Source organism: Papio anubis, chromosome 7, assembly GCF_008728515.1.
Source record: "Papio anubis isolate 15944 chromosome 7, Panubis1.0, whole genome shotgun sequence".
In the NCBI taxonomy this organism is placed as follows: Eukaryota; Metazoa; Chordata; class Mammalia; order Primates; family Cercopithecidae; genus Papio; species Papio anubis.
This window is the reverse complement of record NC_044982.1, coordinates 132,051,104-132,066,998: the sequence shown is the minus strand read 5'-3', so window position 1 is coordinate 132,066,998 and position 15,895 is coordinate 132,051,104. Positions and strand designations below refer to the sequence as shown.

The 15,895-nt window shown below is 36.2% G+C and overlaps 1 protein-coding gene across 6 annotated transcripts in view; it reads right to left on the bottom strand.

Annotated features, from left to right (window-relative positions):
* LOC116275966 (testis-expressed protein 9) overlaps positions 1–15,895 on the bottom strand; it is a 67,355-nt gene that overhangs the window by 33,154 nt on the left and 18,306 nt on the right. For all 6 annotated transcript variants that reach the window (XM_031669289.1, XM_031669291.1, XM_031669292.1 and 3 more), the window contains 5 exons: positions 11,220–11,268; positions 10,345–10,427; positions 8,298–8,473; positions 5,492–5,574; positions 4,904–5,077 (listed from right to left, as the gene is read on the bottom strand). In XM_031669289.1, the coding sequence (XP_031525149.1) occupies positions 4,904–5,077; positions 5,492–5,574; positions 8,298–8,473; positions 10,345–10,427; positions 11,220–11,268 (565 nt within the window). The remainder of the gene's footprint in view (positions 1–4,903; positions 5,078–5,491; positions 5,575–8,297; positions 8,474–10,344; positions 10,428–11,219; positions 11,269–15,895) is intronic.

Here is a 15,895-nt window from a genome sequence, read left to right as displayed (position 1 = left end):
TCCTCCGGAAGCTTCATCCCAGAAGGGCACCCGCCTACATGAGGTGTCCGTCGGCCCCTACTGGGAGGTGTCTCACAGGCTACTTTGGGGTCAGGGACCCACTTGAGGAGGCAGTCTGTCCATTCTCAAAGCTCAAATGCCGTGCTGGGACAACCACTGCTCTCTTCAGAGCTGTCAGACAGGGACATCTAAGTCTGCAGAAGTTGTCTCCTGCCTTTTGTTCAGCTATGCCCTGCCCACAGAGGTGCAGTCTATAGGGACAGTATGCCTTGCTGAGCTGCGGTTGTCTCTGCCCAGTTCAAGCTTCCTGGCCACTTTGTTTACCTACTCAAGCCTCAGCAATGGCGGACGCCCCACCACCAGCCAGGCTGCCGCCTCGCAGTTCGATCTCAGACTGCTATACTAGCAGTGAGCAAGGCTCCGTGGGCATGTGACCCGCCAAGCCAGGCACAGGAGAGAATCTCCTTGTCTGCCGGTTGCTAAGACCTTGGGAAAAGTGCAGTATTTGGGCAGCAGTGTCCTGTTTTTCCAGGTACAGTCAGTCACAACTTCCCTTGGCTAGGGAAGGGAAATCCCCCAACCCCTTCCACTTCCTGGGTGAAGCAACACCCGCTCTGCTTTGGCTCGCCCTCCATGGGCTGCACCCACTGTCCAACCAGTCCCAACGAGATGAACCAGGTACCTCAGTTGGAAATGCAGAAATCACCTGTCTTCTGCATCAATCATGCTGGGAGCTGCAAACCAGAGCTATTCCTATTTGGCCATCTTGGAATGGCATTTTTTTGTATTTTTAGTAGACACAGGGTTTCACCGTGTTAGCCAGGATGGTCTCAATCTCCTGACCTCCTGATCTGCCTGCCTTGGCCTCCCAAAGTGCTGGGATAACAGGCATGAGCCACCATGCCTGGCCACTCAGTTTCCCTTTCTATAAAATGCATTTTATCTGGCATATGGCACTCAAAAAATCATCCCCATACAAAGGGAAAAAAATTATCCCTCTACAAAGGGAAAAGTATAATCAATGTCACCCTCTGGGAACATTAACCTACTGACAAAGTACAGGATACAATGGATAAGAAATGGAAAATGGACACAAAATGGGAATTGAAAAGAAGCGATGAATGAAAAACATTTGGAAGAAATATTGCACAGGATTGGAGATGATGGCCAAGAACATGAAAAGAATCAAAAATATAACCAGTGTTTCAAGATTATGTGAGACTAGAACAGTGATGTGACCAGAACTTGGGTGCATAATGGTAAATGGTAAAGTCATGACAAATTAAAACATGGATGTTCCCCCAGACACTACAGCTTTTTCCCTTTACACCCATTATATATATTTCTTAGACCAATAGAAATAGAATACAGCATACTTATGTAATTACAAAATTTCTAGTAGCCACTTTAACAGGTGAAACAGAAACTGGTAAAATTAATTTTAGTAATGTATTTCACTTAACCTCATATATTCAAATATTATTTCAACATATAACCAATACAAAAAATATTAAGAGATTTTGATATATTTTACATTCTTCATTCTGTTTTACATGAATTTTTCAAAATCTGATTTTTACTTTACAGTTACAGCACATCACAATTTAGCCACAAATGTAAGTGGCTACCATATTGGAAACACAAGTTTAGACTATTAAATACTATAATTAAGTTTTATTACTGGATGACTGGGGAAAGAAACTGAAGTATATTCATTCAGTGTTTACACTACTCAGCAATAAAAAGAAATGGACTATAATAGGGATAAATACTGCATGTTGTATTAGTCCATTTTCATGCTGCTGATAAAGACATACCCAAGACTGTACAATTTACAAAAGAAAGAGATTTATTGCACTCACAGTTTCACGTGTCTGGGGAGACCTCACAATGATGGCAGAAGGTAAAGGCACGTCTCACATGGTGGCAGACGAGAGAGCTTGTGCAGGGAAACTCCCATTTTTAAAACCATCAGATCTCCTGAGACTTATTCACTATCATGAGAACAGCACAGGAAAGACCTGCCCCCATGATTCAATTACCTCCCACCGGGTCCTTCCTGCAACACGTGGGAATTCAAGATTAAATTTGGGTGGGGACACAGCCAAACCATATTCTACCCCAGGACCCTCCCAAATCTCATGTCCTCACATTTCAAAACCAATCATGCCTCCTAGGCCTCCGGGCCTGTGATGGGAGGGGCTGCTGTGAAGATCTCTGACATGCCTTGGGGGACATTTTCCCCATTGTCTTGGGGATTAACATTCATCTCCTCATGACTTATGCAAATTTCTGCAGCTGGCTTGAATTTCTCCTCAGAAAATGGGATTTTCTTTTCCACTGCATTGTCAGGCTGCAATTTTCCAAACTTTTGTGCTGTTTCCCTTTTAAAACTGAATGCCTTTAACAACACCAAGTCACCTCTTGAGTGCTTTGCTGCTTAGAAATTTCTTCCACCAGACACCCTAAATCATCTCTCAATTTCAAAGTCCCACAGATCTCTAGGAAAGGGGCAAAATGCTACCAGTCTCTCTACTAAAACGTAACAAGAGTCGCCTTTGCTTTAGTTCCCAACAAGTTCCTCATCTCCATCTGAGACCACCACAGCCTAGATTTCATTGTCCATATCATTATCAGTACATTGGTCAAAGCCACTCAACAAGTCCCTAGGGAGTTCCAAACTTTCCCACATTTTTCTGTATTCTTCTGAGCCCTCCAAACTTTTCCAACCTCTGCCTCTTACCCAGTTGCAAGGTCACTTCAACATTTGCATCAGCGCCCAACTCTACTGGTACCAATATACTGTATTAGTTCATTTTCATGCTGCTGATAAAGACATACCTAAGACTGGGCAATCTACAAAAGAAAGAGGTTTATTGGACTCACAGTTCCACATGGCTGAGGAGGCCTCACAATCATGTTGGAAGGTGAAAGGCATGTCTCACATGGCAGCAGACAAGAGAAGAGAATTTGTGCTGGGAAACTCCCCCTTTTAAAACCATCAGATCTCCTGAGACTTTTTCGTCATCACAAGAACAGCACAGGCAAGAGTTGCCCCCACGATTCAATTACCTCCCACTGGCTTCCTCCCACAACACGTGGGAATTCAAGATGAAATTTGGGTGGGGACACAGTCAAACCATATCAAATCTTTTATGCTAACTGAAAAAAAAAACAATCAGATTCAAAAGGCTATATCCTATGTGATTCTATTTATGTGACATTTGGGAAAAGGCCAAAATTTAAAAAGCAAACACATCAGTGGTTGCCTGGGGCTGGGATTAGGGAAGGCCTTGACTAAATTCACAGGGAATTTGGGGGGTCTGATGGAACTGTTCTATGTCTCAATTATAGTGATACTTACATTACTGCATACATTTGTCAAAACTCATAGAATTGTACACTAAAAAGTGTGAATTTACTGCCTACAAATTATATCTAAGTGAATTTGATATTAAAACTTATTACAAGATAATGCTAATTATACAAGACCAAAATGTTTAAAAAGCAGGGTTTTTAAATATGACCATACAAAAGAAAAATATAAGGGTATTAATAAAGGGGGCACATTTTCTTACTAAATCTCACGATGTGCTATATTACATAATTCTTATCACATTTTACAAAGCAATCGCAAACAGTATATTTTTATTTTCACAATGGTACACTAATATAAAATGTTTTAAGCTAGGATAGTTTACTTAAAATACATTCTCCCCTTAAATATGACACCAAAAGCATAGGCAATCAAATAAATGTTAGATAAACTGGACTTCATCAAAATTTAAAACTTTTGTGCCTCAAAGAGTACCATAAAGTGAAAGACAACCCACTGTATGGGAAAACTATTTGCAAATCATACATCTGATAAGGGACTTGTATCTAAACATATAACTTAAAAGTTCTTATTATTAATTTTTAAAAATCCAATTTAAAAAATGGGCAAAGATCTTAAGGACATTTCTCCAAAGAAAATAGACAAATGCCATTAAGCACATGAAAAGATGTTCAGCATCATTAGTTATTAGGGAAATGCAAATCAAAACCACAATGAGGTAACTCTTTTACCCTTGCAGTATGGCTATAATCAAAAAGATAATCTAGTAGATGTTGGTGAGGATGTGTAGAAATTAGGACCTTCATGCACTACTGGTAGGAATGTAAAATGGTACAGGCAGTTTGGAAAACAGCAATTCCTCAAAAGGTCAACACAAGATTTCCATATGACCCAGCAATTCCATTCCTGGCTATATAACCAAGAGAAATGAAAACATATGTGCACACAAAAACTTATACACGCATATTCAAAGTATTTAAAATTGCCAGACAGTAGAAACAACCCAAATAACCCAAAGCTACCAACTGATAAACAGGTAAATTACATGTGTTATATACAACAGAATATTACTTGCCAATAAAAAGAAATAAAGTACTGATAGGTGCTGCAACATGGATGAACCTTGAAAACATCTTAAGTAAAAGTCAGTCACAAAGACCACATATTATATGATTCCATGTATATGAAATTTCCAGAACAGACAAATTTATTGAGACATAAAATAGATTAGTGGTTGCCTAGGGCCATAAGGGATTGAGGGGAGCAGGGTCAGGGTGGGGTGGCTAAAGGGTATGAAGTGTTCTTTAGGGATTATGAAAATGGTTGTGGTGATAGTTGCACAATTCTATGAATACACCAAAAGCCACTGAATTGTATACTTTAAAAGGGTGAATTACATTACATCTCAATACAGTTGTTAAAAAATATTCTATGGCAGGGGAAAGAGTTTTCAGTAAATACTAATAAAATAACTCAAATGTCAAAATGGCATCTATACAAATGTGTAACCTTAATAATTTTATTGTATTTTTGGCATTAAGTTAGGAAAAATACTAAAATAATTACCCGTTCTACTGAAGACAACTGCTGCTGTAATCCATCACACTTTTTGTTTGCTTCTTCGAAAAGAGTCTTATATTTTTCTACTTGAGACTGCTGCATATTAATTGTTCGCTGCTGTCTCATAAAATCTTCTTCAAATTTTTTTACTTGAGACTTTAAATTCTGAATTTCATCCTCCTATAGTTATGAAATTATAGATTATGTGAAAAAATATGTAAGATTTGTTATCAGAACAAAGCAGAAAAAAAGAAGTTTCATATGTTCTTTGACATTTATACACATTTCATGAAAAACAAATTACAGTCTATTTTTACCTTCAAAAAATGGAAGTCAAATGTTTTATTTGCATTTAATAGCTTACACTACACTTGTAAGACTAATATAGAGAATACTAATTATAACAAAAATGTAAGATATTTCAGCTCTGTGAAAATTCAACATATCAGAATAAAGTTCAGTACTTAGATACAATTTTTGATTTCAAAATTTAACTATGATTTATATCTAAATAAAGTTATTCAAAATGTAATGGAAATTGCTCCTAAAATGTCTTTGAATATTGCAGCCTTTTAAGAGGTTTTTAAAGCTTACCTTTTTATTGCATTCACATACAACATTATCCAATTCCTCCTGCATAACACGGAGTTTGGCCTTTAGAAATCTGATCTGTGCTTCTGTGAATTTAAATAATTATATTTACTGTCTTTTGTTGAATCTAAGATGACATCAATTGTAAGACAGGCCATTACTTTATAAAGAAGAAAATACTCAAGATGGGGAGTCAAATAGGAGATATCTCTTAGGGGGCACTATAGGTACTAAACAGTCCTAATGAAAAGGTCAATGACAAATAAATCCAGTCAACAGAAAGAAATCACAGGTAGTATTCACATAAGTTTGCAGACTAAATTCACACTCACCAGGGTGGTCCAAACTACATCAGAGAATTTAAAGTGTTCTCAGGTCAATAATGTCCCTGAGTGTTTGGTAGAAACAAACATAAATCTTCTCTAGCAAAACTCAGCTTCTATCTAGTCATTGTGATTACAAAATGCCACTGACTGTAATGCAGATGCCAATTTCTGAGCAGTTAAAATGTAGTATATGTGTCTTTGAAGCAAAGAAATACACTAATACCTTAGTGTCTAAGCTTTCTCCCACAAACCTTCAAGATCTATCTTTGGTATTTTACTGCCAGCAAAAGTTCATTATTCAATAATATCAGCAGTAAATCTTTGAAGTTTGTAGGCCCATAAAGTAAATAAAGTGAAAACTGAATTAAGAACTCACTCATAAGTCATTCAGTCATTTGTTCAAAATGGCATAGTAGGAATATTATAAAACAATCATGAAATTTATCTTGAGGAAACACTTGGAACTGCTCTGAGAAGTCATTAGGACAAATCCACTAAGCCATACACATGTGATGTGCACAGCATAAAACATCTCCATACACACTTCTGGCTTTTTTAAGTGCCCTCAGTGTTATCATCGAGCTGATGAATTATGGGTTGGCTCTAACTCTACCTAGGTCTCTTTGGCCTCAACTCTCCTACCATGTAACTCCAGGTGAGCAGGGAATAGAGGGAAATGACAAATTAAAAAGTGTGAAGTTGACAGTAGTTGGCCTCTGAGGGAAAGAAGGAAGAAAAAATAGGAAAGCATGACTTTTCCCATTTCTTTTTCTCCCTAACTCTAACCTTAGTAACTCTACCTCAACTCTAACCCAAGGAGCAGAGTGCTCCCATGTCTGGAGGCCCACAGTACTAAACTCTGCTCCCCACTCGACCCTAGCTTTAATCTTACAAAGTAATCTGTGCTCCCAAACTACTTCTTGATCTTTTCTCCCACACATAACCAAACCATTCCAAGCAATCACCTGAAATAAGAGAAAATTCTCCCAAAGAAGAAGACACCTAGACCAGTGATACTAAAAAGGGAACACAGGGAGGCAGTTCTAACAGGGCCATGGGACCTGGGACCATGTTCCTCTACCGAGGAACAATCAACACCTGGGTATCACATCCTCAAAAGCATCTTAGAGAGACCTAAAGGCAACTTACTGCTCCACTTACATTTCCTTACCATAACTAGCCCTAGAAAGCTTGATTCGGTCAGTAAATATAGTAAGTGCAGAAGAAAATTGCTCCCTACTTATGACTAGTATATAACACAATAATTATTACATATATAAATTATGATTTCTCACAGAATCAAATAATTTTAAAGATAAACTGATATGGTTTGGATCTGTGTCCCCACCCAAATCTCATGTTGAATTGTAATCCCGTGTTGGAGGTGGGGCCTAGTAGGAGGTGAATGGATCATGGGGGTGATTTCTCATAAATGGTTTAGTATCATCCCTTTTGGTACTGTCCTCATAATAGTGACTTCTCATGAAATCTGGTTGTTTAAAAACATGTAGCACCTCCCCCCTCTATCTCTTATTCGTGATCCCACCGTGTGAGGTGTCTCACTCCCTGTTTGCCTTCCACCATGATTGGAAGTTTCCTGTGGCCTCCCCAGAAGCAGAAACTGCTATGCTTCCTGTACAGCCTGCAGTACCATGAGCCAATTAAACCTTTTCTTTATAAATTACACAGTCTTAGGTATTTCTTTATAGCAGTGCAGGAACAGACTAATACATAAACTTTATGATCATCTAATACAAACTGCTAAATTTTCAAATGAATAAACTGCTATTACAGAGGGGCTAAGTGGCTTGCCTGTAGTCACAATTAATTGTATTATAGTTCGGCAGTAACTAGTTCATATATACTCAATTGTCTTACTTTTTTGCTTCAATAGCATAGGAGGCTCCTCATAAATTTAGTAATGTTTTTAGTTGATTGAAATTTAGTATTATTCTAGTGATACGCAAAGAATGAGTTAATAAGAAAAATTATATACATTAGAAAATTCATTTATTTTACCTGATGCAATGTCAATTCATTTGTCCTTTTGCATGTGTTGATTTAACATGCAATAAATAAAATATAGTAACAGTAAATGAAAAAATTCAGAAAAACTTTTTAAATATTGTAACAATAAGCGATGGGTATTTTAACTTAAGTTGAAATGTATTCAATCAAACCAGTAAATACAGTCTTTTTTACTTTTACTTTTTATAATGGAAAATATGAAACATAAAAGTAGGCAAGTTCAATGAACCCCATTTACCCACTGCCTATCTTTAACAATGACTGACTCATGGCCAGTTTTATTTCATCTATAATCCCATTCATTCCTCCCTCCACCACATCCTACTAGATTATACTGAAACAAACCAAGACATCACAATACATTTTTTGTTTAATGTAAGAAATAGTTCCCCAAGACTTCCTCTTCTAAGTAACTGTGCTATAAAGATAAAAATAAGAAACAAAAGAAAATCTACCTGTTCCAATGTCATTACTAACACCAGAAAAAATATCATCTGTATATTCAGGTAAGCCTTCTTCCTCCAGTTGCCCTTCAATTTTGCTAATTGTTTTTGCAAGGGAAAAGTCTGAGAAATCCTCTGGAATGGCAACATCGTCGGCAGTTTGGACATCAGAGTATTTCAATTTAACACTAAAAAATAAAAATTAAATACATATGTCTGTATATACGTATATGTGAACAAAATAGAAAGGTAGAAAGGATATATGCCTTTTACCCAAATAAGCAGATCAAAATTATTATAAATTTAAATTTATGATGAAATCTGTAATTGATATTAAGGTTTATATTACAAGAGACTACTATTACACATTTGAAATTTATGATGAAATCTACATATGATACTTTCAAGGACTATATTACAAGAGACTTAGCAGATTTTTGGTCTTTATGAATCACATGACCACAGAGCTAGAGAAGGCTTTATGAGGCCAGATGGTCTAGACTTTGCCTCCATATAAGGGAATACCAAAACTAAGAGTACTGCACTTGGCCTCCTAGGTCAAATCCAGCCTGTGGCTTTGAAATTTACATGCCTCTGGAGAAAAACTGTACAAACTGACATCACCCTGGCCATAATTCTGCAAACAGCAAAGAAAAATACCTCTTGAGAAAAAATTACAGAGTGAAGAGCTAATAGCTCAAACAACATTTTTTTCCACCCAAAGAAACACATTCTTACCATGATCAATATTAACCAAAAAGTTGGATTTGATTTTTTTTTAATGAAATGGAGAAGACCGACAAAATAAAACTCATTTCTAAAGGCACTGAGGAATGGGCCAGGCCTAATTCATTGACACATCAACAAATTTATGGTTCTGAAAGGCAAATTCACTTTTAAAACATAAGCAAATGCTTCAGAATTCTTTTCTTTTCATTTTAATTTTTTGTGGGTACACAGTAGGTGTACATATTTATGAGATGTTTTGATACAGGAATGCAATGTGAAATGAGCACATTATGAAGAAGGGGGTATCCATCCCCTCAAGCATTTATTGTTTGAATTACAAACAATCTAAATACACTCTTTAAGTTATTTTAAAAATACAATTAAGTTATAATTGGCTATGGTCACCCTATTGTGCTATCAAATAGTAGGTCTTGGTCTTCAGAATTCTATTTGAAAAATCAACTTTTAAAAAAAAAAATGTGAAGTCTGAAAAGGTAACCCTTTCCAGTTATGTATGCATGTATGTGGCCTGTAAGTTCTTTTCTTCAATCTATTGTATAGTTATTTTCTGTTCCTTATCACTTTACTCTATTTTTTCCATCCCTTTTATTTAAAAAAAACAAAAACAAAAAAGTTATTTAAACAATTAAAAGACACAAAAATGAACAAAGATTTTTCCAAAATTACAATGCAGTGATCAGTTTGGGTAAGTAATAGACATCTAAATGTAATAACTGACTGAAGATGGTTGGTGCAACTCAATCCTCCACCTTTTCTAGAAAGCATCCTATCCTAGGGAGCATCTTGGGTCCCTTTTTATGCCTATAAAACTAAGAACTGTCTTGAATTCTTTCTCACCAAAAACAATAAAATGTAAATTATAATTATATTATAGTCCTATTTAGAGCATGGGAAATAATTCTGTAGCTCAATAGACAAAATAATGTATGCACTTTGTCAAATACTCAAAAACTAGACTATTGAGCCTATTTGAGAGAACTAGGCAGCGATCAAAAAACAAAACAAAACAAAACAAACCTCAGTTGCAGTCACAGTTCTAAGAGAATAAATCACTAGAAATAACATTTATAAAAATTTTAGATTTAGAATTTTTCTTGAGAACAATATAAAGTATTTGTTAACTGCTGCAAAACATTTCTGAGTAGAAAATGTTCTAAATTACTGAATATGGATAAGATATATGCAGGGTAACTTAATGTTTAGGGTATAAAAAGATCTGGAAAAACAAACAGAGCTTAAAAATTAAGAATGATGGTATTGTGAATTATACAACTAAAAAAAAAGAAATACTTTGAAAACTATACTATACCTTGAATTTGTTTTCCTTCCCTTATTTGCAGAGTGTAATTTGTTTTGAACCTTGTTTACAGGATCAATGTTTTTGGTCTTTGGCTACATTAAAAGAATTGAAAGTATTGATTAATTAGAGTCTAATCATTTGCCAAAGAAAGCAATTCTGTAACACATAGAATTGCTATTTTGCTACACAGAAAAACTGCTATTTTGATGGAATTACCAAAAATGTCTTTTCAAGAATATCACAACTGTATAGCTGGAAAAGACCTAGATAATACCAAAACCAAGAAATTCAAGGATAAGGAAAATGAGTCCTAAAGATTCAATGGTATTCAGCTAGCCAGTGGACTGTCGTGAATAAATCTGGACATTCTGACTCACAGAATTTAGTTCTCCTCAGGAACCAATTATTCCCCAGGCAGGCCTTCCGTGGCCTTCAGGTATACAGTTCCCTTGGCTTAGGTCTCCATGGATGGGAAACATAGATCCCAGTATGTTCTACACCTAGAAGAGTGATCTCTACACTATAAATATTTAAATGAACGAACAAACTTTTCAAATCACCTTCTTTGCATATGAGTATCATTCTTTTTCAGGTCTTCGCTCTACTAGATGTAAGCTTCAGAAAAAAAAAATAAGCCTCAGTTTACAAAGTCATTTCACCTAGAATTTTTTCCACTGTACCTCCAAATTATTCAGTGAAATTATGAGACAACAAAGGATTCCATTTATTATATGAGTGACATTTCATAAATGCATCCCTCTGACTATCAAGGTTTATATTGTTTCTGTTGAGTCATACCCCTTCTCTGCTTTGTCTAAGAAAAGTCTAAAAAAACCTAAGTTCTACAGAATATAATTGTATTCAGAGAAAGTTTAATTTCATACCTTAGTTTCTGAATGAAGATGAACTATCCCTTCAGATGGTAATACACCTCTACAGACCAAAAATAAACATTATACATTAATAATAGATGACATTGAGCTGAGACAATGATATTCAACAATTGTATTTGAAAGGGAAACTATTCAACTATCAAATAATCTTTGCTATAATTGTAGTTATCCACATGTTAATTTTTTCTGAATGAGTACCATAAACAAGAAAAATGCTTTGGTTAAATAATTCACCTTTAAGAAGATACACTATAATGCCAATATTCTAGTAGGGAACTAGCAAAAATTTTAATGAATGGAAATCATCAAGAGTAATTGTGGGCTATCCACAGCAATTACCCATTTTACAAACGATTCACCACAGGGCTTTTTATTATGAGCCCACTCAATGTTATCATTCTTTTAATCCACTTAAAACACTTGGTCAGTGCCTGTTTTCCTCATTATACTGTGAACTCTATGAGGGCAGAAATCATGTCTGCCTTGTTCAATATTCTATGCCTAGTCAATTTAAAAGCTTATATGCCAGGTACTACTGGCTTAAGTATTTGTTGAGTGCATGAATAAACACATCTAAAATGCAATTTATTTTTATACACAAGGTTTTCAAAATATATTTGTAGTTTAAAACAAGGAGTGTTGGCCGGGCGCAGTGGCTCACACCTGTAATCCCAGCACTTTGGGAGGCCAAGGCGGGTGGATCACAAGGTCAGGAGATCGAGACCATCCTGGCTAACACAGTGAAACCCCGTCTCTACTAAAAACACAAAAAATCAGCCAGGCGTGGTGGCGGGCACCTGTAGTCCCAGCTACTTGGGAGGCTGAAGAAGGAGAATGGCATGAACCCAGGAGGTGGAGCTTTCAGTGAGCCGAGATTGCGCCACTGCACTCCAGAGCGAAACTCCGTCTCAAACGACAACAACAAAAAAACAAGGAGTGTTTATGGAAGTCTGCAAACTATGGTCCACAGGCTGAATCCACCCACTCATTCACTTATGTCTGATCTATGGCTGTTTTCACACTACAACCTTAAAGTTAAGTAGGTACAACACAGACTAGCCCACAAATCTAAAAATATTTGCTATCTGCCCCTTTACAGAAAAAATTTGCCTAACACATTGTCTTGGGCATTGTATTTACATCTCTGAAAACATACCATGTTAGCATCCATTATTGCTATGAAAAAACTCTGTCATATCCCCTGAGAAGTCCTAACCATTGGAGAGGACATACAACTAAAATTATTTTCCATCAGATGCCTCCAACTGAGCTAGCCATGCATAAGTTTTTTCAGTATTAAATACAAAGATACACTTAGATAAATAAACCTCTTAACTATTAGAAATACCTCTGGGAAGAAAAAAAAGGCTTTCAAAATATGTTAAAAATTACAGAAACTAAAGAATCACTCTCACAAATGACATGAAAAGGTTTCCAAATATTATACAAATTTTAAGTGTCCTCTTTAATCTTCCTCATTTTAAATTAATGTTTGTCATTTCTTTAGTACATTTTCTGTACCTCTCATTCCATTCCCCAACACACATGCATACATATCAGTCAAAAGACATTAAAGGGTTATCTGTCTCCATCAGATTTTGCAATGATATTACTTTGCTAGTGTATTTCCATGAAAAATAAGCTACAATATGGTATTCTTACTTTTGTTTAACTCCATGAAATGTTTGTAATATGATGGAAATGACTGTATGGTAAACCATGCTTCAAGCAGACTGGAGGATATGTATACTACGTTATTAGGAGATTAAACTCTGGTTTCCCATCACAGTTTTTGACAGAGTCATCCTGGGTGTTGAAGACCTATTTAAATATATTCTTCCTTATTTAGGTGGAATATCATTGTTCCAACCTGAAATGAATGGTTTCTTTACAGAATTATTTCCCATATTCAGCAATTCCCAACTGATCACCAAATGCCATGTTTTACATGGTAAAAGCCATCTGTTCAAACAGTAGCATTAAAAAAAACTGATAGATAAACAGAGCGTTATCATCACAACATCATCTGTTGTTAGTATCATTTCAGTTCTTCAGTTTACTGGATAAACACCATGTTAAATCTATGTATAATCCAAATTTTGGAATTTTGATAACTTCAATATCTTTTTTTACAGAATATCAGAGTATTACAGCTAATAAAGTGGTTTCATGTTATATGTATGCATACATATGTATATCAAAATATAAAAATGTGTAATTGAGGTACTTAAAAAATACTCAAAAGCAACACATATTAACTTCTTGGAAACAAGATCAGGTCTGTTTACTCACCACTGTAATACCAGTAGCTAGACCTGGCACTAACAGTGTTCAAAAATTATTTTTTTCAGGTTTGAGATATAATTGATATATCATACAATATACTCTTTTTACATATACAGTTAAATATGTTTTAGCAAACATATATTGTCACATAACCACCACAACCACAAGACAGAGAATATTTCCATCATCTCAAAAAGTTCCCTTGTGTTCCTTGGTAGTCCCCTAACCCCTACTCAAGCCCCAGACAACCATCTTGATTTCTGTCCCTAAAGCTCTGCCTTTTCCAGAGCATCAAATAAGTGGAAACATAGATTATATATGTTTTTTAGCCTGGCTTCTTTCACTTAGCAAATATGTTGTTATTCTACTAGTAGTTCATGGCTTTTTATTGCCAAGTAGTATTCCACTGCATGGATATACCATAATTTGTTCATCCAGCCACCATTTGATAAATATTTGAATTATTTCCAGGTTTTGGTAATTATGAATAAAACTGATCTAAAAATTCACATGCAGGTTTTTTCATGGATATATGTTTATATTTCTCTTGGGTAAATATCTAGGAAAGGAAATACTGGATTGTATGCAATAATTATTTTTGAATACATGAATAATATCCCAATATTTCACATGAGCCAAATATACTGCCATGTAGGAATAAACTTCTCTTTTGTCTCTAAACCCTGTAGGGCTGTGCACCTCTTACAGCCTGCTTCTTGATCTTAGAATACTGGGAGGTGGGGTACCCATAGCTGTTTTAATATTTTAAAAGCCACAAATAATTTTAGTCCATTCTTAGAGTTTCTTTGCTGATAAAACTTTCCCCCAAACTAGTGGGTTTCTTCCCTATTTAATTTCAGTCAGTTCTACATGCCATTACATCACCTACAATTCTTTCCAAGACTAATTCTTTATTTATTTCTTCACCTGACCTCTCTTTCTCAATCTAAAAATGGGTTAAACAGTGTCAAGCTTCTAAGGAGAGACTATAACTTTAGTTAGGTCTTTGCCGTGGGTCATTTTACCCAAATGAAAAGTTTCACTATGTGCCATTTAATCTGATTCTTGCCCTGAGAAGCCTTAATCCATTGGAAAATTTTATCAGTAGTCATAAAGTCCACATGTTTAGTCTGATATTTGCCTCAAGGTTGAATTTTGATAGGCTTTTGTTCCTTATAGATTTTCTCGATTTTACCTTGTAATTCTTGAGGTCTAAAACCAGTTTACTCCACAACTTGACAGTTACAACAAGGGTAATCAAGAGTGTGCTACTGGCATAATGACAGCTATATAGATCAATGGAACAGATATGAAAGTCCAAAAATAAAACCATATGTCTACAGCCAACTGATTTTTGACAAGAGTGCTAAGAACATTCAATGGGGAAAGAATAGTCTTCTCAACAAATAATGCTGAGACAAATGGCTATCCATGTGCAAAAGAATGGAGGTTGACTCTTATACCACATACAAAAATTAACTCAAAATGGATCAAAGAACCTGAATCTAAGAGTTAAAACCATAAAGCTCTTCAAAGAAATCATGGTTGTAAATCTTTGTGAATCTGAATTAGATAATCAGGTATTCCCTTTTATTTCTGCTTGCAAATCAGCCAAATCTATCCCAAACTTGTCTCTTCAAGAGCACATACTGAGGCCGGGCGCGGTGGCTCACGCCTGTAATCCCAGCACTTTGGGAGGCCGAGGCGGGCGGATCACGAGGTCAGGAGATTGAGAACATCCTGGCGAACACGGTGAAACCCCGTCTCTACTAAAAATACAAAAAAAATTAGCCGGGCGAGGTGGCGGGCGCCTGTAGTCCCAGCTACTCGGGAGGCTGAGGCAGGAGAATGGCGTGAACCCGGGAGGCGGAGCTTGCAGTGAGCCAAGATCGGGCCACTGCACTCCAGCCTAGGCGACAGAGCGAGGCTCCGTCTCAAAAAAAAAAAAAAAAAAAGAGCATATACTGCTAATATTGTGTTTCAGCCTCTTTCCCCAGAGAACAAGTTCATTAGACACCTGTTGTGCCTCCCAATTTACCACAGATGACAGTTTTACTAAATTCATTGCCACTACATAACATTCATCCTTTATCTTTTCAGCCTCCAATATCAGTTTCCTTGCTGGTTCCCACCTAACTGCTAAGGTAATGCCACACTTCTGAGTTTTTGTTATGCAGCATTCCATTCCCAATACCAATTTCAACATTAGCAAAGATAAGCAGGCTAGTAACCTAAAAATTCCAGCAGCTTAACCCATTCAATGCAGCCATAGTGAGGAAGAAGGACCCTTTTTTCTACATGTTCCACACACGGTCACCCAGAGACCAGGCTAGGAGATTTTATCAATTGGAATTTTACTCATCTTCATGGCTAGAAAGTCA